This window comes from Parasteatoda tepidariorum, chromosome 7 (genome assembly GCF_982258835.1).
Source record: "Parasteatoda tepidariorum strain Cologne lab strain chromosome 7, Ptep-v5.0, whole genome shotgun sequence".
Lineage (NCBI taxonomy): Eukaryota > Metazoa > Arthropoda > Arachnida > Araneae > Theridiidae > Parasteatoda > Parasteatoda tepidariorum.
This window is the reverse complement of record NC_141761.1, coordinates 73,781,362-73,808,319: the sequence shown is the minus strand read 5'-3', so window position 1 is coordinate 73,808,319 and position 26,958 is coordinate 73,781,362. Positions and strand designations below refer to the sequence as shown.

The window sequence follows — 26,958 nt, the reverse complement described above, 5'->3', positions numbered from 1 at the left end:
TTTTGTTGTCTAGTGCAATTAAAAATGTATCAGATTTTCTCGGTAGTGAGATTATTAGGCGCTTAAAGAATATTGTGATTTTTTTTGATCGCGTGTTTTTTTTTTTTTTGAAAATATATCAAGTAATTATATTCTGTCCATTTTTTAAAATCAAATTTTGGAAACATCTGGCATTCGGCAAGATTCTCTGTTTTAAGTTTTTTTAGAAATCCAGGCTCATCAACGCATGCTGCAGAAGAGGAGTTCATTCACCAGCAAATGACCTTAAACTTCTTACAATTCTTAGTATTATTCTCAATATTACGAGTTTATGCTAAGAATTCTGTTCAGCAGTTTTTTTTTAATTATTGAGATGACATATTACCAGAAAGCAACGAAGAGTATCAGATCACTCACTTCGTAAAGGTGACCAAGTTGTTCACCAAACGTGGTTAGAATATTAATATTTATTAAGTTTTACACATTAATAAAAGTATCATTAAGATTAATTTTTAAATACTATTTTTTTAGGTTAAAATAAATTTTCTTTGATTCTGCTTGTTCTTTTACTAGTAACAATACAAAAACTAATTAACTTAATGATAGCTCAAAGGCATAGGAATAGTATAAAAAAAAGAAAGAAGCAATTTTTTTTTATACAAAAGTAATATCTTAAAAGAAATATACATCCAAAATTTCCAATGAATCATTCAAATTGAAAACAAAAACTCTAACTTTAGTAAAAAGAAAAAAAAAAGATTTGAAATGTTCAAAATGATAATACTAGGCAAATATTTTTGACAAATTTTTAAAATTTGTTCTTAATAGCTCTATGTCATTTGCATTCATTTTTGTTTCAGTAAAATAGTCGATTTTAGTTATAAAAAATATAGCTAAATATAAAAAGACATCCTAAAGTTCCTTTAGAGTATCTTCGCACTTGTTCTATTGCTGTTCAAAATGATAATCGGTGAATTTTTGGCAAATTTATAAAATTTGTCCTCACTAGCTCTATCCTATTTACACACACGTACATATAAAAATTTACATATAAGTTATTCTCTTTCTGTTTCAGTATAAAAACTGATTGTAATAATAAAAATTATAGAAAAATATTTAAAATGAACACCCTATACTATCTAAAAATAAGTTCCTTTAGAGTATCTTTGCACTTGTTCTGATGATGTTCAAAATGATAATAGGTAAATTTTTTGGCAAATTTATAAGATAGTACAATCTCATTTACACATTCATTTACATATACGTAAAAAGTGTATATCTATAGTTATTATCTTTCTGTTTCAGTATAAAAAATGATTGTAATAATAGGAAATACAGAAAAATATTTTTTAAAAGAAAACCTGTAATATCTAAAAATAAGTTCCTTTAAAGTATCTTCGCACTTTTTCTGTTGATGTTCAAAATGATAATAGGTAAATTTTTTGGTACATTTATAAAATTTGTCTTCATTAGCCCTATTTCATTCCAATTGTAATTATTTAATTTTTAACGTAAAAAAGCCGATTCTAATAATAAAAAATGTAGCAAAATATATAAAAAAAAACACTCTACAATATCTAAAAATAGTTCCTTCATAGTATCTTTGCACATTTTCTGTTGATGTTATGTGTCTATTCTATCCTTTAATTCACATTAGTGACGGTGATTGCGTCGAATGGGTTCGAGGCAAGGTTAAAGCCAGAAAAAGCTAGTGAAAGCCCCGCTTCGTTAAATGTGCGTGATGTTACCTTAGCAACAACTATAATATAACCAAGATGTAGCGTAATATTTCTTTCAGTTCACGCGAAGCCATGGACGACTCCAAGGGTAGGGTAAGTACATAATTTAGGGATAATGTTTTCATAAGCTTATTTAAACTTTTTTTCGTCTCCCAAATTGAGTATTTCCTGTTACCCAAGTATATAAATATTATTATCGTCATAAGGTAATAAAATTGATTGTTTTTAAAAGTAAGCATTTTTATTACAGAATCAGTTCTTTATCGCAACAAGTGTCATTAGCAATTTAACTTATCAAAAAACTTTAAAAAAGGTCATTGTTCCTGTTGAGAATTTCGCGTTAGAAACACACTATTTTAATTAATTCTCGTTAATAAAACAATTTAATTTGATTAGGTTAGCTTTAAGTCATTTATTCTTTTATAATTAATAAATATATTTCAATATTTTGAAAATACAGTTTTAATTATCCACATTTAACTGTTATTTAACAGCTTTTGAAGAATTATCATATGCATATTGTTTATTTTTAAGAAACCTAGAAAAAAAAATAGAAACCGTTGGGCTCTTTTTCCCCAAAATACTTTAGTACAGAGTTTACGATTTTGTTAGATACATGAGATTCAGTATCATATTTATATTATATTCAGTATCATATTTATAGATTCAGTATCATATGTAAAAGTATTGAAAAACACTACGTTCGAATTTTAAATAATAATTTTTTTTTCACATTTTACACATCAGTTAAAGTTTGGTATGAGCTGCAAATTGTCTTTCTAAATTTTATTTTATGTAAGCAAGCAAAATTTGAAAACTATTTTACAAGTTCCATACTTGCTAAAGTTATTGCTGTCTGAAAACCGTTTGTTAAAAATATTCTATTTTTAATTCATTTTAAATTTTATGTTTCAATAAAATTAGATGTTTTAGAAGGCTTTTTTAGGTATTAAATATATTTAATGGCAAAATATTAAATTTCGTTTCACTTAAGAAGGTATAAAAAAATTAGCTTAATGCAATATTTTCAATTTATTTTTGCAAAAAAATAGTTACGACTGTTTTTCTATACTTTGGTCTTACACAAAAACAATGATTTAAAATTAAAATTTTGAATACGAAATGGGTTTTTTTAGAACTGTGTGCAATTCATTTCACTGTCATTTTCACTGTGAAATAAATATTACTGTTTAAGAAAATACGATATTTTCAAGACGATTTCAGGTAAAAGCACGATTTACTGTAATAATTTATAGTAAATCGTTTTACAGTAATAAGCTGCTGAGTTATAGATTCATTAGACTCCTACAAGAAATTAATTTGACTTGAGATAAACTTTAGCGTCAATTAAATAAAAAATAACGTCAATAAAAAATTTTCAAAAAGACAGTGAGAAAAAATAAGTTTACACAGGAATTTTTTGGAATAAGAAATAAGAAGAAAATTCTTTTTTTTTTCACATTTTGTGCTAAGATATTTTAAGCATAGAAAAATATCTACAAAAATACTTTTTCTGACATTTATATTTAATAATCTCAATTTTTCAAGTGAGAAGCAAAACCATGGAATTACCCAGCGGTCATTTTAAGAGTTAACTTTCAAAAATATGTTTTTTAACTAAGCTCAAGAATAAACTCTAAAAAAAGACTGTAAAAATATGACTTTGAACATTTGAGAACATCTTCCTGAATTTTTTGAGAAATATATATACCTATGATTAAAATAAAAGATTGGAAGTTAATTTCATCACAGAGAATTACTGTCGTAATTTTATTGTGAATATATATTTGAAATCACGGAAATATCAAATTATCACCGTTTTTATGTATTCTTTTTGAGTACACAAACTTCCGATATAATACATCAAATGCTGTGTTTGCCTTTGATAATTCGAATGATCTGCTTTGAATAAGTCATGCATTTAAAAAATGCTCACATTTCTTAATATTATGTATGAAAATCAAAGCTAAATAAAACAACATAGTAGGTGCCAACAGTTAAGCATGTGTTATATGTAAGTGGAATTGTAATAAAAAGTATTTCATTTTGCGAAAAATTAATAAAAAAAAGAAATATCATCTGTTGTATGTTTTCAACATGCAAATTCTTTGAAAAAATTGAGGTTACCCAAATTTATAAAATATTTTAAGAAATACTGATTACTTCAATACAGATTGATGCATATTTTATTTTTATAAAATTATATTTTGTTTAATCCAAAACGTGATTGTTAGGTAAATTAGTAAATTATAAATTTATGCATGTTTTCTTGTAAATACAGTTCTCAATATATACGTTTAGATTCATTGTCAAAAACATCTGCACATTAGCACCAAAATCGTAGCCATCGGGGAAGCATGTTTTTTGTTTTTAGAAAACTGCTCATTTATTTTAATTTTTATGTATATATCCATATTTATTTTTATGTGTTTGTATATTTATGTATTAATGTATGTATAAAACTTAAAAATGCGCGAACAGTTTTCTAAAAACAAAAAGTGTTCTCCACACTCGCACTAGGTCTATGGCAGACGCAAATTAATTGTTAAGCGAGGAAGAAATGAGAAAAAAAAACTATTTAAATCTGTCATATCACTAGCAAGGAAGATGTATGAAAGTATTAAAACCATTTATAATTTGGAGTGTTTTTAATTATCTCTCTTCAATTTCACTTTATTTTCTCACTATGCTTCAAGTTTCAAGTTTTTCAGTTGGGATGCGTTAGAGTTTGATAGCGTTTTTTTTATGCCTCTCATTATTTTTTTTTTAATTTTGATTTATGTCTGTTTCATGTTCTGAAGTATGATAGTTATATATTTAAACTTAAACAAGAATATATTTTAAAATAAAGAGGTTGGAAAAGAGTGCCAATCATGAAAAAAGACTTTAATTTCTTTCTAAAATCACTTTGATACAAGTAATCATTTTTTGCAATTCATTTTTTCTTTTTATGTGTATGAAATTTATGAAATGAAAAGAAATAGATCTTGCATTTGATATTGTGATAATTTTTAAATCAGTTACTGCTAATATCTCAATATAATTATTAAAACGGTGAAGAATACAATTTATTGTTTTGACTTTAAAATGTAAAATAATAGTTTGATTTCGTAAAGCGTTAAATAATCACTTAAAATATGTGTAAAAAGCATTTAGACTGAATTTCTAAAAAACGGGACAAACAAAAATAAGGAGAAAAACGCATTTCGAGGTGCAAGATTGAAAAGACTAGCCGCAGTATACGATAAATGTGTTATATTTTTACATAAATGTTAGGTGTAATTATAAAGTCGGAAAAAGTTCAATTAGTTCTGATAAGTGCATTATTTTATTTTATGATAAACTTGAAATTTAATGATTCAGTTGAGATTGAATCCCCAATCATTGCGTAGAGACCCCTTAGCTCAAGAACTTTACAAGCTGAGAAATCGAGACAGAGTTATTTTTCTGACTCCATATGATTCCTTTTACTCTTATGAGTGAGTTTTACAAATCACTTGGAGGATATGGCTTTCTATAATCAAAACGTCTCAGCAAAAATTGAATCATAACTTAAGTTTAGTTAGGTATCTATTCTTTCTCTATATGTGGGGAAAATGTTGGTAAAATTACCGCACTGTTTGTTAATGATATTTCTGGTAAAAAAAAGAAAGAAAAAAAAAGAAAAAACATAATTCTGATAATAAATTCAAAATATAAGGAATTTAAAATATTGATTTTGTAACTATTCCGTTCATATGGTAATGGTTTACCGAAAATTCTGTTCTTATAAATTATAGATTTTATTACCACACATTTAGTAAAAAATATAAAATTGAAAAAAAAAACTTAACTTATGAATGGTTTTTATGCTATGTCCTAAAGTATCATGATAAAATGTCAAAATTTTACCATATTAACTAAATTATATCACACATTACAAGACCATATTTAATACTTAATTTTATCACAATTCAAAACATTCCGGTAAAAATATTAAAATTGCCGAGCTTTTTGGTGTTCCCATCAAGTTAGAAACACGATGCATTTTATCATATTCCAGTAGTTTTGATCATACTTTTTATCAATGTACTATCATTTATAGATTGGTATTAAAAAATTTTGTATGTTCTTTATTAACTTTTAAAACTCACTCAGTCAAATTATTTTAACATTTTATCGTAATATTGGTAACTATAACATCATAATTAGGGGCGAATTTTCTGCAACTTTAGTTAAGAGTTAACCGAGGAAAAAAATTATCTTTAAAAGTGTCAGAATAGAGTAAATTTACCGTAATTATTGCTCTATGGGAACAAAAAAAAGCTCGGTACTTTTTGCAGAGGGCTTTGGTAATGATTTTTTTAAAACGTAATTTTAAACATAACATAATATTTTAAGTAAAATATGGTTTTATAATATGTGATTAAATTTGCTACAAGTTTATTTGGTACAAGCTTTTAATTTTATCATGATAACTCAGAGCATGGCATAAAATCCATTTATGCTGTTAAATTTAATTTTTAGTTTTTTTTCTTCATTAAATGTGTGGTAATAAAAGCAATAATTTTTATAACCAGAATTTATGGTAAACCATTACCACATGCGCAGAAAAAATACCTAATGAATGGTTTAATTACCATTCGTTTTACAATTTTTGTTTTTGTTTTTAGCCTTACTACTTGTCATTACTAGAGGGTAAGGTACTTCTGCTGGAAAGTTTTTCTCCATTTTTAAGTTAAACCATGAACAATTAAATAAAGTGTTTTGCTTGCATCAATTGAATTTTATAAACACTTTGTAATATTAATGCTTTAAGCTAATTTTTGTTATGAACTCAAGGTTTTAAGTGATTTTGTTGTCTAAAGGCTTTAAAAGTTTAATATGTGTTTGTTTTTGTATCAGTAATCTATCTGAAGAAAAATACAACATAACTTATGAATATTCAATTCAGTAGTATGTTATAGGACTGTAAAAGATCTTTTAGGCAGCTGGCAATTCATAAATGTTTTATTACAGAAATAAAATATTTAAAAGCAACGAGCAAATGAAAATATTGAAAACTAACGCAATAAAAAAAAACTAGAAGTTTAAAATTCTAATTCTTATCATTTAAAACACAATATCCTCATTTTAATACAGTCCTTTTTTATACAGTCGGGGCCATCATTATTTTAAACTTTTCATGTTTTAAAATATTACTGAGGATTTTTTTCGTTTTATATTTACCGAATCATCTAATTAATGAGCTTGTCAGAAAATTGAACTGATTCTGATATCCATGGAACAAAGAGAAAACAGGCACTAGAAAGCCAATAACTATTATTGACGTCTCGTTTCCTCTGACTAACTATTAAGTCAGACAGTTCATTTCACTAGGAGACAACACTTTATTTTATTTATGGTAAGTTTATTATAGAAATGAGACACTTTATTGCATTCAAAAATTATTATTATTTTTTAGTTACATAGTAAAAATATTGAATAATGTTAGGGATCGAATAGAATTGAAAAAAAAATATTTTTTGACATTCAGATGTGCAAAAGCATTCTTTTCCAAAAATATGCATATTTTTATACGGGCATTTTATTACTAAATGAAAAAAAAAACGTACATGCACACATAAAAATCAAACCAAAAGAGTACTGCATTAAATATCTTAAAATAAGTAAACTGAAATAGCTTCATAATTTTGTTAAAGTCTTGTTTTGTTTTGTTAAAGTTTTCGAACTTTTTCAAAAAAATATTTTGAGAATAATTTTATACTTTTAAAAATGTTTGGGTCAGACGACTTCTCGTAGCTATCAATAAAGGTTAAAGCTTTTACAGATTTGAGGGATCAATAATAAATTGCAAAGTGGAACTTATTTTAAATATTTACGGAGAAATGAACATTTTTATAAAAACAAATTCTTATATTTTGCAGTTTTCAGTGATTTTTTTCAAACATTTCAAAGCAACAATTTTGTAATTTGGTAATTTGTTTTAAATTGTTCTAAAAATTTTGTTTAATTTTATTAAATATTTTCAAAGTTACAGCAAAAAAACGCAAGACAAAAAAATATTTCTTTTTGTAAAAATATCTCCATATATACCATCAAAATATCTCTTTATATCTCCATTAATATTTAAGCTAAGCGTACAAAATGTTGTGCAAATATTGCATATAACAACCAAAATAACTTTTACAAGTTACAAATTTATTGCTATATTTTTCGGCAAATTATGCTTAAAAACATTATTTTCTATCTTTAATTTATTGTCGGTCCTTTAAGCCTCTATAAGCTTTAAAATTCCTTGATAAGTAGCAGAAATTGCATGATCAAAACACTTCTGAAGTTATGAAATGATTCTGTTAGTATTTATCGAGAAATATGAAAAAATATATCAGTATAGAAGTGTTTCCATTATTTTGTTCACCCCTATATATATATATATATATATATATATATATATATATATATATATATATATATATATATATATATATATATATATATATATATATATATATATATATATATATATATATATATATATATATATATATATATATATATATATATATATATATATATATATATATATATATATATATATATATATATATATATATATATATATATACATATACATATATATACATATACATATATATACATATACATATATATATATATATATATATATATATATATATATATATATATATATATATATATATATATATATATATATATATATATATATATATATATATATATATATATATATATATATATATATATATATATATATAAACACATAGAGAGAGAGAGAGAGAGCTAATGGCGTTTTTTGTCTTGGACCCTCTTAATAACTGATTTAAATCTTTGTGCGGTTATTTCGTTTGGGCAATTCAAGAACTCTAAAGGCGTAGTTTGCTATGGAAAGAAACTAACAAACATACATTTCAAGACGAAAACAAAAAATGGGATAAAAACTAAGGTTAGTTTTTTGTGAGACATATTTCTTCTAAGATTATATACAATTTTTCCAAAATGTATCTTTCCTAAAACTATCTTTCTTGACAAAAAAAAAAAAAAAAAGAAAAACAATTTAAGCAGCATACATTTCCTTTAAAGCTAAAACTTGTAGTTTTGGCTAAAATGTAGCATTCGCATGGAAATTTATTTGGATTGTAACAATTTTCCTAACTTTTCACTTCTTTCTAACCTAAAAATACATTTTTATTATTTTTAATGCGTGGTGGTTTTAATGGGTTCGAAAATAAAGCTTTTAAGCATAAATTCTTAATATTATTTACTGCAATATAAATATGCCCTCACACAGCTATTTATGGAAAGTATTTTGACAGCTAATCGAATTAAAGTTCTTTTAAAATCTCCTTAAACCGAAGCATTTAAAAGCCAATATTGGGTATAGAGTAGTGAAATTCTCGTGGCAAAAATGTATTAAAATCTTTTCTGGGGTTAATTGAAGATTGTTGCTAAGAGACGCGATTTCTCTGACTGAATTCATTAATAAGCTAATGGAACAAGATGTACCCAATCAAGATTACATTGTTTTTGTTACAGAAAGTTTCCGTGACACGGTGGTACTTCTTGATTTTTTTCTAAGTTAGTGGTGTTACATTCACAGCATTGATTGGAAAAGATACGAGGAAAACCGCCTTGCATTAAGATTATTTCGCTAATGGAAAGGAAATAGCTTTCTCAACTGTTTTACTCACGCTATTTAAGAAAGAAGGCATTAATTCAGTTAATACACTGTATATATTTTTTCTAATTTTACAAATATAATACATTTATCTAGAAATACATTTTTGACAAAAATATTACGATTATTTTTTGATAACTTCTAGAATTATAATTAAATTAAAAGTCAGAAAATCTGAAAATTAATTGAAACTAGCGTTTTTTCTCTTAGGAATAGTAAGATATATGCTTACATATATCATGTCAGAAGCTTTGTGTTGCTAAAGGCTCGTCTAATCGATGGAACGTTAGTACCGAATTTTAGCATTTATGATCATAAATTTAACTTAGTTCAATAGAACACATATCAACAAATAAAGTGAAACAAATTTCATTCAAAAATATTAATTAATTACTAAAAAAATAAGAAAATTCCTGATGTACAGTGTGCAAAAAAATTTACGAACCACCCTGAAAGTCTAATAATTTTTGATTTAATCATCGGATCTTCACGCTCTCGGAATCAATCTTAATGTTGCGAAAGTGTTGATTTTTCTGCATAAAAGTGTCTTTGGATAAACAAACTTTATAATTGTGAGCAAAAGTTTTAATTCGCTCTAATTACTCATGATATATGGAGCAAAAGGTAAAATTTGCATTAAAGGTTCCAAACTTTGAATCACTCTCCTGAACTAATTATGGGTACCATATTTACCAGATTTTGCCTAACCCCTATATTTTGGGGCTCAAAAATCCGAATCAGTTGACGAAAGGTACGTTTTTTCAGAGAAAGTACGTTTTTCTGTCTTCGTAACCTAAAATAATGTCTGCACTAATTAGTTAGAATATTTTAAGTCATCCACTTAAACAATTCAGCCCTAGAAGGTGAGGATCCCATAATAAGATCGAAATTTATTCAAAGTGGTTAGTTTTTTTTATTGAGAACTATAGAATTTTCTGTAGGTCAATATGAACGAAATAAATTAATTTTTGAAAGGGACCCGTAACAGTTAGATTAAATTTTGTTTCATCATCAGTGATGAACAACCTAAGACTATAATCAAGGAGTAATCGTAGGTATTTTGTCACTGTCTAAGAGGACATTTTATTAAAACTTTTCTCTTATTTTTGAACTCAAGATGGTAAAAATTAATAAAAGGGAAGAAAAAAAAACTTAATTACTTGGAAATATGTACTGTTGAAGATATAGCCATACAGTTGAACAAGATTTTGTATTCTATCATCATAGAATTTTGCCGTCGTGGAAAAACAACGCGCCGCATAATCAAGGAGTAATCGTATGTATTTTGTCACTGTCTAAGAGGACATTTTATTAAAACTTTTCTCTTATTTTTGAACTCAAGATGGCAAAAATTAATAAAAGGGAAGAAAAAAAAACTTAATTGCTTAGAAATATGTACTGTTGAAGATATAGCCATACAGTTGAACAAGATTTTGTATTCTATCATCATAGAATTTTGCCGTCGTGGAAAAACAACGCGCCACATAATCAAGGAGTAATCGTAGGTATTTTGTCACTGTCTAAGAGGACATTTTATTAAAACTTTTCTCTTATTTTTGAACTCAAGATGGCAAAAATTAATAAAAGGGAAGAAAAAAAATCTTAATTACTTAGAAATATGTACTGTTGAAGATATAGCCATACAGTTGAACAAGATTTTGTATTCTATCATCATAGAATTTTGCCGTCGTGGAAAAACAACGCGCCACATAATCAAGGAGTAATCGTAAGTATTTTGTCACTGTCTAAGAGGACATTTTATTAAAACTTTTCTCTTATTTTTGAACTCAAGATGGCAAAAATTAATAAAAGAGAAAAAAAAACTTAATTACTTAGAAATATGTACTGTTGAAGATATAGCCATACAGTTGAACAAGATTTTGTATTTTATCATCATAGAATTTTGCCGTCGTGGAAAAACAACGCGCCGCATAATCAAGGAGTAATCGTAGGTATTTTGTCACTGTCTAAGAGGACATTTTATTAAAACTTTTCTCTTATTTCTGAACTCAAGATGGCAAAAATTAATAAAAGGGAAGAAAAAAAAACTTAATTACTTAGAAATATGTACTGTTGAAGATATAGCTATACAGTTGAACAAGATTTTGTATTCTATCATCATAGAATTTTGCCGTCGTGGAAAAACAACGCGTCACAGGTTTTTGCGCGTATTTGCCAGTGGAAATTTGTCCGGGCAGGAATTTTTTTAGATACAGGAACAAGTTGAAATATTTGGGAGGAAGATCGGAACTATAGGATAGATAGCCACACAAATACCAGTGAAATTTCTATGGAGTATTGTGTGTGGAAGGCCGTTCGTTGGAATACTGTCAACGGGCAACCATTGTTGAGAATCAACTTCCTTTTTCAAGCATCTGTATCTGATATCTGTAGTTTATTACCATCGTGGAACAACGGGCCAGTTTCTTCTTATTTATAGGCACTGTAATGCATTTCAAGCAAAATAATGCATCACAAAGTACGAGGCAATTACATAATGTATTTCAATTTTTAAATGAAGGAATTATATATCATGCAATGAATCAGATATCTAAGAAAGTAACTGAAAAAAGTTAGAAAGAAGATGATGTAATATTTAAAAAATTGAAACATATTTTTCTTAGTTAATTTTAACCCAAACAAATTAGAAAGAGTAAATAAAAAACAACAACTTCTATTTCAAGAACTATGGTATTAAAACTCTATGATACTGTTCATGAAATGTTTTTGCAGAACACTTCGTGTTGTGATTTTTAGGGGACTATAGAACCAGCTGCCAACTTTAATGCCGAAAAAGTTGCATCCCGTCTACGGAAAGCAATGCGGGGAATCGGTAAGTAATATTGCAAATAAGCTTTCAGCAGTACACATTTTTTTCTTAAAAATAATATACTCTTTTGAATACTTGCTTTTACATATACCTTGTTTTAAAAATATTTCAACCTGCTCTTCAGAAGAGCACTTCGCTAATTGTTTAAAATTCTGATAAAAAAATTTAAGTTTTCTGGAATGCTCTGCTATGACTGACAAATGAAGTAACGGTTTCGTTAAAGATTTGCAAGTTTGCCTTCCATAGAAAATAATTTGATTTTGTGACGAAATGTTTGTTAAAAGTAACGAAATACAGTCAAAAGATAGCTGAAATAAACGAGAGTTATGTTTTTAAGAGTTCACCAAAATATTTTTAAAATTATTCTTTTAATTTTATAACATGCACAAAATGTGTATGAAATTTCTTGAAATACATTCCATTATGTGATACACTGTTGATTTAAGCAAACCAAGTAATGTTATGACAAAAAATGTTGTCTTTAATGCTTAGTAATAACGATCACAAGTACATTAGGAAGAAGAAAGCAGACATTCAATTTATTTAATTGTCAATAATGTGAGTTATATGAATTTAGAAATAATTTCATGCTATGTGTTAAATTTTTATATGTATCATTATCGGTAGTAAAATTAATAAGAATAATTTAATTTTTCTTTTCTTTCTCTTTAAATGTAAGATTCTTGTTTTTTGTTTCAATGCACTTTACATTTATTTTTTCTTCTGAATTGTCCAAATATTTTAATTGCTTAGTAGATTTCAATTTAGTCAAAATTAATTTTTACTCCATGCACTCTTATATTGATTATTGCAAATTTAGCCCCTTTATTTTTGCATTTTATATCTGTTTTCTTTACATTCTAGGGACGGATGAAAAAGTTATTATAGATATTATGGTTGGTCACAACAGTACTCAAAGACAAATAATAAAGAAGAAATATAAGACAATGTATGGGCGGGTAAGGCTCTGAATTAGTAATTTTTCCAAAATGTTTCAAATCAAATAAAATTGGAAACTTCATTATGTGTAAAAATTACATATTTAGTTCTTTTTTTAATTATGGGTTACCACCAGATAGTAATTATTATTGATAGGTAAGTTAATAAGCCCTATTTAAAAGAAATATAATATTATTTTATGTTAAACCACACTGTTAGAATTTCCATTTTAAAATTACGGTTAAAAAAACCTGCAGTAGTCTGTTGATCTAATTAACCTTAAAGTTTACGGTAAAGAGAATTTTTTACCATTATGGTTTTGAAACAGTTGACAACATAGTTAAAAGATCATAATTACAAAATTATGCGGTTTTATAACCATTTAAAACTAGTATGGTTTCAAAACCACGAAAAAGAAGTTTTAATTGGATTTGGAGTTAAGGTTTTTGTTAGGTAATGAACATTGGAGTTAGTTTGTGGTAAAATTGTGTTTTATCAAATGAACCTTGTAATGTTTTTTAAACAATTTATCTGGTTATTTCATCTATTGTAAGGGACGGGAATTACTTGACTTTTTTGTGCTAACTAGCTTTGTGTGCTGTCATCTATGCTTGAATAAGAGTATCCTACTCTAATAGTCCAGGGTCACAAATTGGGGAGGGCAGGACTCTGGAAACTCTTCATGTGTCTTAGGGGAAGAAGAAATATTGTTGCGTCAAAGCTGAGATTCATTTTTTTATGAGAAATTTCTAACATTGCAGTAGTTTGTATCTGGTAATAAAATATTGATATTATATTAATTTCAATAACTCTAGTTTACTAGAAATGTTATGTCATTTCATATTAAACAGTTCTTCAAATAAAGATAAGTGAGATTTCAAATTACTGTTTTGACAGATTAATTCAGAAATATTTTGAATCTCCATAAAGTCGATCGTAACTAATAGAACTCTAAAGGGAAAGTTTTTGCTAATTATCATTATAGTGACAAATTAATAAAAATACTTTTAGTGCATGAGTATAATAGGTACAAAAAAGAATTGTCATGTCTTTGTTTAATAATATTGCAAAAATACTGTGATATACTGTGATATTTAGTTATAACAAACTGATAAATTATTGAGAATTTATAAAATTGCTACAAACTATATCTAATAACTGAGGTTATATCTTTAGCTAAATAAAAAACTTTTCATTAAACCATATTTATGAAGTTCTTTATATTTGTTGAAATTTTTAATATGAGCAATATGTGTAAAACTAAGAGGAAATTGCACTTAATTTTTAATTATTAACTCAAAGAATGATGGCAAATTCAAAATATTTTTTGAAAATATTTTAAATGATCACAAAGTTAATTTAATACAATCGTATAGCTTCGAATTTAAGTTTTAATTGTAAATTAAGCACTGTTATTAAAAAAAATATGTTGAGATAATGATGTGATTTATTTGGAATTTTTAACTAGAAACAGTTTAAACTTTATAAGCAGGGTTTTTTTAAAGCAGCTTTTGTGTAGTTTCTTTTCAATTTACTTTTTTTTATGTATTTGATTTTAATACATAATTTATGTAGTATACCATTCATAGTGTATTTATTCTAAAGTCAGATTTTTAGTTTCTGAAAATATAATAAAGGCACTAATTCAATATTTCGTTTTTAAGATTTTGACTGAAGATATTAAAGCAGAATTAGGAGGCCATTTTGAAGATGTGTGTTTAGCTCTTCTGACTCCTTTAGCCGAATATGTGGTAGATTGTCTTTATTTTGCAGTAAAAGTGAGTATCCACGAAAGATTATATCTTTTACGCATTTTAATAGTTCAGACAATGATTTCCAAAAGTTATATGATTCGTTTTATGTTTTTTAACGTATTCTAATTTGCCAAAAAATTAGCATTTACTAAAAGATAATTGCTTCATCCTTTCTTTACCATTTCAATAGTTAAGAAAATGAGTAGAATGTAAAAAATTCCGGCTCAAATTATGGTAAAAAATTATCGAACTAAGTTGCCAGTACTTTTGACTGTAAACTCCGTTTTTACTGGAACATGTTACGGAACAAAAAATATGATATTCCATGAAAATTTTATTAATTATATTCTATACAAATTTATTGAATCTACTATAAAATACTTTAAAATAGCTTAAAAATTAGTAGCTTAACATAAAGTAAAATAGATTTGGCCTCAATATTTCATTATGTGTCATTAAAAATGACAAATAAATATTAAAACGCATTGTTGCACGATATTGTTTCTGAACACTAATTTTATAACGATGACATGTGATATGTGCAGACGTTTTTATTAAATTTCTTAATTTGAATATGTTTAGTATTTTTTTAATATAAATTACGATTAGGAATAACATGAAATCTTTCATGAAATAACATGAATCTTTCATGAAAATTAACATGAAATCTTTCATGTTAATTTAGTTTATTTAAAGGAAAATACTTCACTTTTTAAAATCAATTCTTTGATTAATAAGAATGATCAAAATATCAGCTTTCAACTTTATTTAAGCAAATATTTCAAAGCATAATTTCAGCCCCCTCTTTCTGGATTTGTTTCTTGATATTAAAAGCGATTCTATTTATAAAATTTAAAAGTTTATTTGTCTTTTTACAATGGTTTTTTTTTCAGGGAGTCAGAATAGATGAAAACTGCATTGTCGAAATTTTAGTTGCTCTTGAATATATGGTATGATCTATTTTTTTCCTTTTCAATACAATGAAAAATGGCTTACTTTTGAATAAATAATAATATATAGAATATTATTTATTTATTAAAAGTCTGCAAAACACCACAGCTCAATATAACTATGATTTTTTTTAAAAATTCTTATAAAAATTCTTATAAAAATAATTTAAAACTTGGTACTTCTGCCGTATATTTTTGAATACTTTATATTGCAAGCCGGAATTATTTTTGGGGTGAAAACTTTTGATCATTGCATAATACTGTTAGAAATACAAATGATGTTAAATAAATCATTTGGGTAATCAAAGTTATGAATATTGCAAACCAGAATTATTTGTGGAGAGTTAACTTTTGATTACTGCATAATATTAGGTGAAATACAAATGATGTTTAATAAATCATTTGGGTAATAAAAGTTATGAATATTGCAAGCCGGAATTATTTGTGGAGAGTTAACTTTTGATTACTGCATAATATTATGTGAAATACAAATGATGTTAAGGAAATCATTTGGGTTATCAATGTTATGAATATTGCAAGCAGGAATTATTTGTTGAGAGCTAACTTTTGATTATTGCATAATATTAGGTGACATACAAATGATGCTAGGTGAAAAATTTGGATAATCAAAGTTATAAATATAGCAAGCTTAAATTATTTGTAAGGATGATTCAATACATTTGGATTTATATTGCATCCAAACTTCTGTGCTAACTAACCAATAAACAAATTTTTTTGAGAAATTGAGAAATACAATAACGAAAATACATATTTATTACAAAGAAACAAAAATTTTAAATGATTTTCTTATATTTTTTTGTAAATTATATATCATAGGTAATTTATTTCAGTAAGACCTAAATTAATAATATTTTCTTGCATTTTCATTTAAAAGGAACTCCGATACATAAAAGCAGTTTTTAAAGAAAGTAAGTCACTATTTGATATTTTTTTCAAACTATAATTAAAGAAATCTGTGAATTAAATTCAAATTGTTGTTTTAGAATACAATCATGACCTTGGCGACTTTTTGACAAGTGTTCTCAGAGGTGATTTAAAGAAACTAGTATCAGCCTTAACGTCACGAGATCGCGAATATTACACTGAGGTGGACATGGAATTGGCGGCCGTAGACGCTCATCAGCTATACGATGTAAGATACTGATTAATATTCTAGTACTAACGTGCTCAATTTCATGTGTGACCAGAATAAAAGTTTCGATTTTCCACCCACTCAGGCTTAATTATATTTTACAGCATGAAACGTTATAATGACTTTTGTTCCGGCCTTGCTGTAAGTCGTCCTTGTAATGAAGCTTAAAAGTATTATTATTATTATATATTTCTAATGAAGCGCTTCTCAATTTTTTGCGGCTATGGAACCCCAAATAATTGACGTTCTTTTAGCGTAACCCCTACGCTGTAATTAAAATTCATTAATTAACGCGAACAAACCAAAATAAAGCTAATAATTCTTTTTAAAATGCTTATAGGAAATAAATTTTCTCTTTTATCAAAAAATCAAAATTATTTCATGACAAACAGTTAAATTCACAGGTCTGGAGGAGAGCTTTGAATTTGTTTTTGTGTGTAAGCTGAAAAGTATAAAGTAAACTGAGTTGTGGTTTTAGTTGAAATGGAAAAAAAAACTTTTATAAGTAATGGTAATAGTTATCAGGGGAACATATTTTTTGAGTGTAGATTTTGCTCTTACTATTATTACGAATTGAAAAGTTTGCTGAGAAATTTAGAATAATGACATTTTTTATAAATGAATATCATACTTCATTCAATATATCGTTGTTTGGAATATATATATATATATGTGTGTGCGTAATATAGAATTCCTCATAGAAGTCTTTCTATATTAACTGATAAGCTTAGAACAGATGCTTCTTATCAATTTTAAGATGTAGAAGTCGGTCTCTCACAAAGAGCCATAAAAAGTCAAGCTGAACCAGATAATGCCAGATAAAAGATTATTTTCTGAAGTTAATGGGCAATAATTCGTATATGAAGTACGCATTAAGGTAGTCCCAAAAACTTCCCAGCACCAGAATGGCGCCATCCTTTTATCGAATCAAAATCTCTAAATTTTATCAATTGAATGACGTTTCATTAGGATAAGAAGATCCTTGCAACCACCTCCCTTTCAGAACCTCCCTTTAAGTATCGGGACAGCCAAAAATGCGTGGATTTCTCATATTTGCATGGCTAGAAGAATCTGGGCCAATATATATATATATATATATATATATATATATATATATATATATATATATATATATATATGCATATGCAAACACCATCAGTTGCAAACACCATCAGCTAAGAAAAGTTCTAACTCTCAGAGCACCTTTTGTGAGCCGCTGGTCTAATGTACCAAACCCAATTATGCATTCTTTTAGATTTTAATTAATTATATTTTTGTAGTATATCACAAAACTGAACTAAGTTTTCGATGTATTATTTAAGTACAAACAACACTAAATACTTTCACAACTCATTACACTACTAAATTTTAAGAGAAAAAAGTTTTTCTCTTAAATAACGGATCAATAAACGTTGAAGGTTTTGGTAGAGTAAAATCAAATTAAAACCATTAGTCAATGAGTGAGTGAGTGTGAAGAAAACTTAAAATAACTTCTCAGATTTTATTACTTAATTGTTAAGGACAAGCAATTTATGAACTGCGATAATTTATATCAGTCAGTTTAAGAAAGATATCGTTCAGTTTTAAAATTGTGACCTCTTACAAAAAATATTTTGCACCAATTTGAGAGATTGTCAATTTTATGATAGTTGATTGACCAATATTATGCTCGACCTATTCGATAGATTTTTGTAAAATATAATGTCATTTTTTATACGTTTTAATTAGATATCCAATAAAAACTAAAACATCGATTATAACTTTAATTTATTAATGAAACCAAAAATATTCATTCTTTTCAATTAATTCGTAAAGTTTAATAAACTCATTTTTGTCTTATCGTGAAAAGTACGGACTTTAATTGAAAGAAGTCTTTTAAATTACATTGTTTGTTGACGTAGCAGACACCGGATTTTCGGGATGCAGAAAATCCTCAGCGGCCATGTCGTATTATTATGCGGCATGTAAAAGATCCCTGGAGTGCCTTATTGGCTCTTGGCATTTCCGGCAAAATTAAATTCCTAGTGCACTTTAGCATCCAAATAGAGTCTCGGTGCTGCCATCTAGTATGGCAGAAACTAGATGTCCAAATTAACATGACCAACGGTATCTCACCCATTGTGGTGGTCCTGAAAGAGTGGATACCACCTCAGGAGAACGCACTAGGTCTGCTAATTGGCAAGACCGATTGTGCAGCTCATTGGGAATAAAAAAAATAAAAAAATAATTTAATGTAATTCAACAATTAAAACTTTTCAAAATCATTATTATGCGAAAAATAACTATTCCAATAATAGAGTTATAAAACCTTAAAACTATTTTTATATATAAATCGTGATCCTTAATATTATTCTTATATTAAGGATCTCTTATATATTCTTAGGCAGGTCTATCGAAAAGCTGGGGATCAGACGAAGATCTTTTCATCACTGTTTTAGCCACCAGAAGTCGACTTCAGCTGAGAGCCACGATTGCTGCCTATGAAAGAATAGCTGGCCACATTATGGAAGAAGCCATTAAATCTGAATTTGGTGGAAACATCAGACACGCTCTATTGGCAATAAGTGACGTTCAATCCTTTATAATAATTATTTAATATGTCTCTAAAGTAAATGTTGTGGAGATAGGTATTGCTTGCTTCTTAAGTGTTTTTAAGAATTCAGTAATTAACTGATGTTCACGTTAACCAATTGTTTAAATTCGTTAAATATGCTAATTTATGTACATTTTTGTAATATATAAAAAATCTGATAACACAATAATAATAATTTATTATCCATGTATCTGGTCCCAGACCATCCAAGCAGTTGCAAGTTTTAAACTTTCGACAGGGCAAGATTGTTTGCCTGCCTAATTGTTTTGTTTTTAATTTATAGACTCTCCCTAGTGTTGTTGAGGTGACTCTGGACAACTTTTCAATGCTGATCACATGGACAAGTGCCAGAACACTTAGAAATTTTAAATATCTGCTTCAAAAGTATTGGAGAGTTCGAGAGCTAATGACATGATAGTCAAGGCTTGGCATTTGTCAAAAAAAATCACAGATTATAAACATGCAAATGTAGAAACAAATACACGGTGGTACAAAATTATCTTTCGACGTAATATGATAATATGATTCAACGTAATAAAATGGAAATAATAATCTTAACGTTCTTATTTATATTATACTAACTGAATACTTGTTCTTGGTACGAGTTAAATAAGATCGAAAATAAATAAATTGTTATTTATCAACACTACGAAATTGAGCGCAAATCTGAAAGACATGCCTGTACATTTCTTGAAAAAAATATTCAATTATTTTAATTTATTATTTTTTGCTGCCCTTACAAATGAGTTTAAGTTATTAGATTAAGCAAAATCACGTGTTTAGTAGTTCATTCGGTCAAAATAAAAATTAACTATATTCAGATTGAATTGATATGATGCTGCTGCTCGAGATAAATTCATTATAGACATAACTCATCACAATCAAGCTCCGGTACTTATTCCTTCTGTAGGGATATAAAATATCTGTTTTTCCCCACTGTATTTATGTTATTACTGCACAGTTCTGGTGCAATTTTAGCAAGAATCAAATTTACTAATGGAATATTTTTCACCAATTGAAACTTCACCTTGTACCATAATACCACTGTTGGCTATAGAAATGTCCATTCAAAGACTGAACTATATCAGTGTTTCACTATGATTTTCCGTTTGCATCATTCCTTTTAGACGAGTAGTATTCTTATCCCAGTCGAAACTTTTTTCTTATATTGCCTGCATCAGTAACTGATACATCATTGAAGGATTTCAAGTTGACAGATAAGTGAAGTGACGTCATCTCTGACATCTCTATCGCAAAATTTATTAAGCATCAATGGTGTCAAAATTATTATGGTGATTTTTTACGGTTCCCTTAAAATAATATTTTTCCTCAATTAGTTAGTCGCTTTTTAGTGCACCGCTTATTTTGTCTTATTTCTATTAGCATCTATTACCAACATTTGTTCACCATTAGCGTTAGTAATGGTATGCCCAATTTTTGCTTTTTGCCTAAACTAAACTAAAAAGAGATGTCTAAGTCATTTCACTTACCTGTCAACTGAACAAATCATCAATGATCAATCAGTTACTAGTAGTAACCAATAGAAATACGTTTCTATTGGAATAGGAATGTTGTCCAATAGGAATGAGGAAACGACGGTTGCCCTTCTCAGCCACAAAATTACGGCAATCAAGTGATATAGAAACCAAGTGTCCGGCTTGGACATCTTTATCTTTATTATTTTTTAACATCTTTATTCTCCCTTGCTTTTGCTTTACAGTACATAATTTTTTGTTCAATTAGCATCGATTTTAAATTATTTGGTTCCATTGAAACAAAATAAAAATGTAGTTTTAGATAACTTTACGCATACTAATTTGGTGACGTAGTCCACCATCTGCGCTGTTTCGATTGTCGTTAAACTGCTCAACCATAAAGTACTCTATTTCGCACCCAAGTCATCGAGCTACCCAAGCGGTTGAGCCATCCCTTCTGCTGAGGATAAAAATTGTGATGGTATGTCTTCGGAACATTCTCAGGGATGTTTCCCAGATCGTCGCCGATAGCCCGTTGTGCAACTCTAGTGCGACATAAATAAAGTATCCAACTACCATTTTTCAAACGTCTCTCCCGAGCAATCTACTTAAAATTTAACGACATTTAGGAGTTGAAGTTAAAATTGTTTTTTCCTCACTGCCCGAATATCAAAACGTAATCAAAAGCAGTTTTTGTGGTGCAAAAGAAACACACCGACAGGCATGCAGGCAGACAAACTCTTTATTTTATTATAGATTACTTCATGTCAATATAAGAGACGTGATTTTGGGTCATCTTACATTTTTACGCATTATTTGATATCCACTAGGAGCTTTTGCAAGTTTTTAATATTAAAACAGGTATTTTAAGAAAATTTACTTATTTAGTTCAATGTATATCAATAAAAAAAGTATAAATTTGACAGTAAGCATGAAAACTTGAAAAATATAAATTTTCTTACTTGATTTTTTATGTTTATAGTTAATATACCATTATAAAAAAATTTTATTTCACGATTCTTGTATTATTTTGAAGTATTAAATATATTTTAATTTATAAATTTAGTTGGAATGTATCATTCTGTATTATTAATATTTTTGTATTGAAGGTTTCTATGTTTGTTTGTTGACATCATTATTTAATATTTCAGTTGAATGCATAGACAACAAAGCAGCATTTTTTGCCAAGCAGCTGTATCAAGCTTTAAATAACCCAGGAACAGATGACAGAACAATAATTAGAATTTTTGTATCTAGATCAGAAGTTAGTCTCTCTGTTTTACTACAAAATCAATGTTTCAAAATTAATGAATGCTTTATATATATTTTTTATGCTGTATGCAGTTTTAAATTCTTGAGAGTTTTCCGTAACTTAATAATCCAGGAATTGATGACAGAACAATAATTAGAATTTTTGTATCTAGATCAGAAGTTAGTCTCTCTGTTTTACTACAAAATCAATGTTTCAAAATTAATAAATGCTTTATATATATTTTTTATGTTGTATGCAGTTTTAAATTCTTGAGAGTTTTCCGTAACTTAATAATCCAGGAATTGATGACAGAACAATAATTAGAATTTTTGTATCTAGATCAGAAGTTAGTCTCTCTGTTTTACTACAAAATCAATGTTTCAAAATTAATGAATGCTTTATATATATTTTTTATGTTGTATGCAGTTTTAAATTCTTGAGAGTTTTCCGTAACTTAATAATCCAGGAATTGATGACAGAACAATAATTAGAATTTTTGTATCTAGATCAGAAGTTAGTCTCTCTGTTTTACTACAAAATCAATGTTTAAAAATTAATAAATGCTTTATATATTTTTTATGTTATATGCAGTTTTAAACTCTTGAGAGTTTTCCATAACTTAATAATCCAGGAATTGATGACAGAACAATAATTAGAATTTTTGTATCTAGATCAGAAGTTAGTCTCTCTGTTTTACTCCAAAATCAATGTTTAAAAATTAATAAATGCTTTATATATTTTTTATGTTATATGCAGTTTTAAACTCTTGAGAGTTTTCCATAACTTAATAATCCAGGAATTGATGACAGAACAATAATTAGAATTTTTGTATCTAGATCGGAAGTTAGTCTCTCTGTTTTACTACAAAATCAATGTTTCAAAATTAATAAATGCTTTATATATATTTTTTATGTTATATATAGCTTTAAATTCCTGAGAGTTTTCAACTGATTCAATGATAAATACTTTTCAAATTCACTTGTGCAATTATTTGCAATGATGTACCATTTAAAATTTTTATAATGAGAAATATTGCAGTTAGAATAATCTACAAACTGAATTTTTAAAACTTTCAATTTCTTAAATTATTTTAAAATTTAATTTCAAATTATTTGAATGTGGATAATGTATATTTTAAATTCCTTTTAATTTTTCACAAATGATATAAAAATTTCGTTTTGAAGTTGGATGCTAAAGATTTTTTTTTATCATTTATACTGAGAAAATGACAGCTTCATAAGTTATAAAAAATGCGATTTCCAAATATTTTTGATAAATAATTGCGTAGAATAAAAGTGAAAATTAGACAATAGAATAAATAGTTTTTTTATTCAAATTTTTGGAGCTGTGCCAGACCAAACTTATGTGCATTGTATGTAATAGAAAGTGGACTGTAATGGTTTGATTAAACATTTATTAAACAAAACTTAATGAAACAAATGAACTATATACACGAAGAAAATTATTATGACTGCTGCAGTAGCAGTAAACAATGAAAAGTAGCTCATGAGAGAGCTGACAAGTGAACTTCCTTGTTCGAAGTTCTTGAGTAAAAAGATGCTTGATTCTATGACAGCGATGCAAAGTGGAGCGGGGGGTACGATAAGGGTAAAACGCGTAGGCGTATATTTTTGATATCTAATCGAACGCGATCTGTGTTTAAAATTTTTTAACCCCCTCGCCTCCACCATTAGAAGAATTTCATTTACCTCTATTTATCACATATATTATCGATATTAGATACTTTTAAAGATATTTGTAACTGATATACTCGAAAGAATTACACGATATTATGATTTAAACATAGGTAATTTCTACAGACTCAGAAAATTCGGATCAAAAATAGGTGATTCAATGTAAGATCATATGTGATGCGACTTTCACCACCGCCATTTTGTGTGACCTAACCGATTCCCTCACTCCCAAACTGTTTAAGTCTCGTGATTTACGAACTTCTGCTAAAGACTGTAGAATAACACGAGGTTATAATTTAAACATTTGTCACTTCTACTCTGTTAGAAGATTCGGTTCTACCTTGGACCTTAATATCGGTACCTTGAACCATAATACGGTACAAATTTTCTGCAATTTTATTAAGGTGTTGAATTGTACCATGCAGTCATTCATGCTGAATTATAACAAAGTTTAAGAAATATGATACTATGGTGCAACTTAGCAACAAATTAAGATTGTAGCATATGTGAGCAACATTATGGTTCTATGCGTTTTAAACTATATAATACTGAAGTAAATGTTATTTTTAATTTCTCTTTTACTTAAAGTTACTGTTCAATGCGTTTTAAAATATATAATAATAAAGTAAGTGTCATTTGTAATCTTCTTCTTACTTAATTTATTTATTTTTTAACAGGTAGACCTGGCAGATATTCAAGAATGGTATCATATGAAGTACAATGAAGATCTGAGTGAAGCTATTTATGCGGATACAAGTGGAGATTACCGAAAAATATTGCTCAGAATTTTAAATCCATAGAAATATATATAAAAAACGTTTCGTTATTCACACTATTGTTCACAATATTTTATTCGTATTCATATGAATGAATATAACTTTAAGTGAGAGATAAAATATTTATTTTTAATATGATGTGTCATCTTTTTTTGCATTTGATAACTCGAATAATTTTTTTGTGTGAAAAAAAAGGAATTCGTTGTATTCCTTTATTCTGCATTAAAAATATAGTTTAGGCGGAAATGGTAGTTTTCAAATAGTGTGAAATATAAAAGACAGTTACAGGGAGTAATGATAAAGACTATAAGGAAGATAACTTTGAGTAGATGAGTGACTAATTGTTCCAATATTTGAAATATTATATTTAGTTTAATGTATTCGACATAAGTTTTAAAAAAATATATACAGTAAAAAAAAGGATTAATACTTAACTCAGGTTAGAGTTTTTAAATATTTATACAATTAATACCTAGAAATTCTTTTATTCTTTTTTCGTATTTGTGTAATTTCTACCAAAAACAAACATGGAATTTATTGAGCATTGAGTTAAACAAAAAAATAACGCTTCGTATGTTAAAAAGTAATGTTCGAAATTTTTTCTTCTTAAAAAGTTTCAGATGAAATTCTAAAAGATAGTATTCTTTAAATACGCTGAAAAAAAAATCAAAAAAACTGCGCTGAACACTTAGAATATTTTAAATATTCTAATTTTAAATTTAAAATTTTCCAGAATATTTTAAATTTAAAATATATTATATTTAAAACATTCTAAAATATTTTAAATATTCTACGCATTCAGTACCTTATTTACAGTGCATTCAGTACATTATCTTACATATTATCTGGAATTCAGATTTAAACATAAAAAATTTCACACGATGCATTAAAATTGATATGTTAAAAAAATATATTTTAGAAGAATGTTGCACTTTTTTATTTTTCTCATAATACAAATTCATTCTGAAAGTTAGAGTAATTAAAAGCAATCGCGGATATTCTTGAAAGGTATAACATTTTATTTAAAAATATAAAATGTTGACTTACTTTGTTGTTTATAATTTTAAATTCAATTTAGTTATTTACTCTTTCTTCTTTTTGTTCATTGTGTAGCATTTCTCAACATTTGTCTCCAGTTACGTTGTATTAATCGCTTATATAATATAATCCAGTTTTTATTATTTCATAATTGGGGTGTTTCAAAATCATCACCTTCGATATATATGCTTAAAATTCTTGTCACAACCGTGTTCAAAAATTAAACACATTAAAAGTTTAAGCAAATTAATATTACGACGAAGAAAGAATAAAAATTATATAAAAATCTGTCGAATAACTACTGAAGAAGGCAGAACTGAAAGAATAAAAAACAGCTTGATTGTTTGCGAAACATGAAGATGTTTCAAATAATCGCATTTCTCTCCATTTTCTCTGGATATCAAACAGAATTGGAGGTTTTTAGTTCTGCCTCCCTTGGTGGTATCTGGCTTGGTTGCAAAAAGGCTTTGCTTTCTTTTTTTTTCTTCTTCAGCTTTTGATTTAATTTTTGAAAAACAAAATTCTGAAAATATGTATTTCAATTTTCAATTATTCATTATTCAATTATTCACGTTTCAATTTACGGAAATTCCTGTATTTTTAAAATGGATATAATTTTTTTTAATTTTGATTAGGCTAAGGAAATTTTTTCCCTAATGAAAAATTGAGATTTAAAGTCTTTGTTTTTTAAATATTACCAAAAAAAAATTATAATGGTGGTCAGATGCCTTGTATTGTTTGTCTAAAGTAAGAACTCCCCTAGCCAATCGTCTGAACCCGTGGTGGTGAATATGATAACGAGAAATAACTATATAACTATTTCAAGGTAGGTGTGTGGGGTCATTGTTTAGGGCAGGTTTTGGTTAGGGTCGGCGAAAGAGTGGGAAACTTTTTCTTTAGTCTGCTGTGTTAGCCCTAGAATGAAGGGAAGCTACCCTCTCTGAAATGCGCTATTCTTGCTTCCATAGCAGCAGACGGCCTCAGAGTTTGTAATGGAGGGAGTTCTTACCGTAGACAATCTATAGAAGTCCTCTTTGAAGTGCACACTGTGTAAATCTTACTCTACTTCAACGACTGCCTCTGCAGA

General features: G+C 27.3%; 1 protein-coding gene across 3 annotated transcripts; it reads left to right on the top strand.

The window, feature by feature from the left end:
• Positions 1-1,680: 1,680 nt before the first annotated feature.
• LOC107455619 (annexin A4) lies at positions 1,681-24,968 on the top strand. Of its 3 annotated transcripts, none has more exons than XM_087168079.1 (10): positions 1,705-1,811; positions 12,175-12,250; positions 13,112-13,206; positions 14,851-14,964; positions 15,834-15,890; positions 16,786-16,819; positions 16,895-17,043; positions 19,427-19,607; positions 22,263-22,375; positions 24,735-24,942. In XM_087168079.1, the coding sequence occupies exons 1-10, from the start codon at positions 1,791-1,793 to the stop codon at positions 24,855-24,857; spliced, it is 963 nt and encodes a 320-aa protein (XP_087024205.1). In that variant the 5' UTR covers positions 1,705-1,790; the 3' UTR covers positions 24,858-24,942. The 3 variants fall into 3 exon arrangements, with proteins under 3 accessions (XP_042904152.3, XP_087024205.1, XP_087024206.1); XM_087168080.1 differs by having other exon boundaries at positions 1,775-1,811; positions 12,151-12,250; positions 24,735-24,968; XM_043048218.3 differs by lacking the exons at positions 16,786-16,819; positions 16,895-17,043 and having other exon boundaries at positions 1,681-1,811; positions 24,735-24,966.
• Positions 24,969-26,958: the final 1,990 nt, after the last annotated feature.

Bases quoted from the DNA above. Each gene is read 5' to 3' on its own strand.
- LOC107455619 (XM_087168079.1), top strand. From the start codon at position 1,791: ATGGACGACTCCAAGGGTAGG. The intron at 12,251-13,111 runs GTAAGTAATATT...TTTACATTCTAG, and splicing joins GAAAGCAATGCGGGGAATCG to GGACGGATGAAAAAGTTATT. The intron at 14,965-15,833 runs GTGAGTATCCAC...TTTTTTTTTCAG, and splicing joins GTCTTTATTTTGCAGTAAAA to GGAGTCAGAATAGATGAAAA.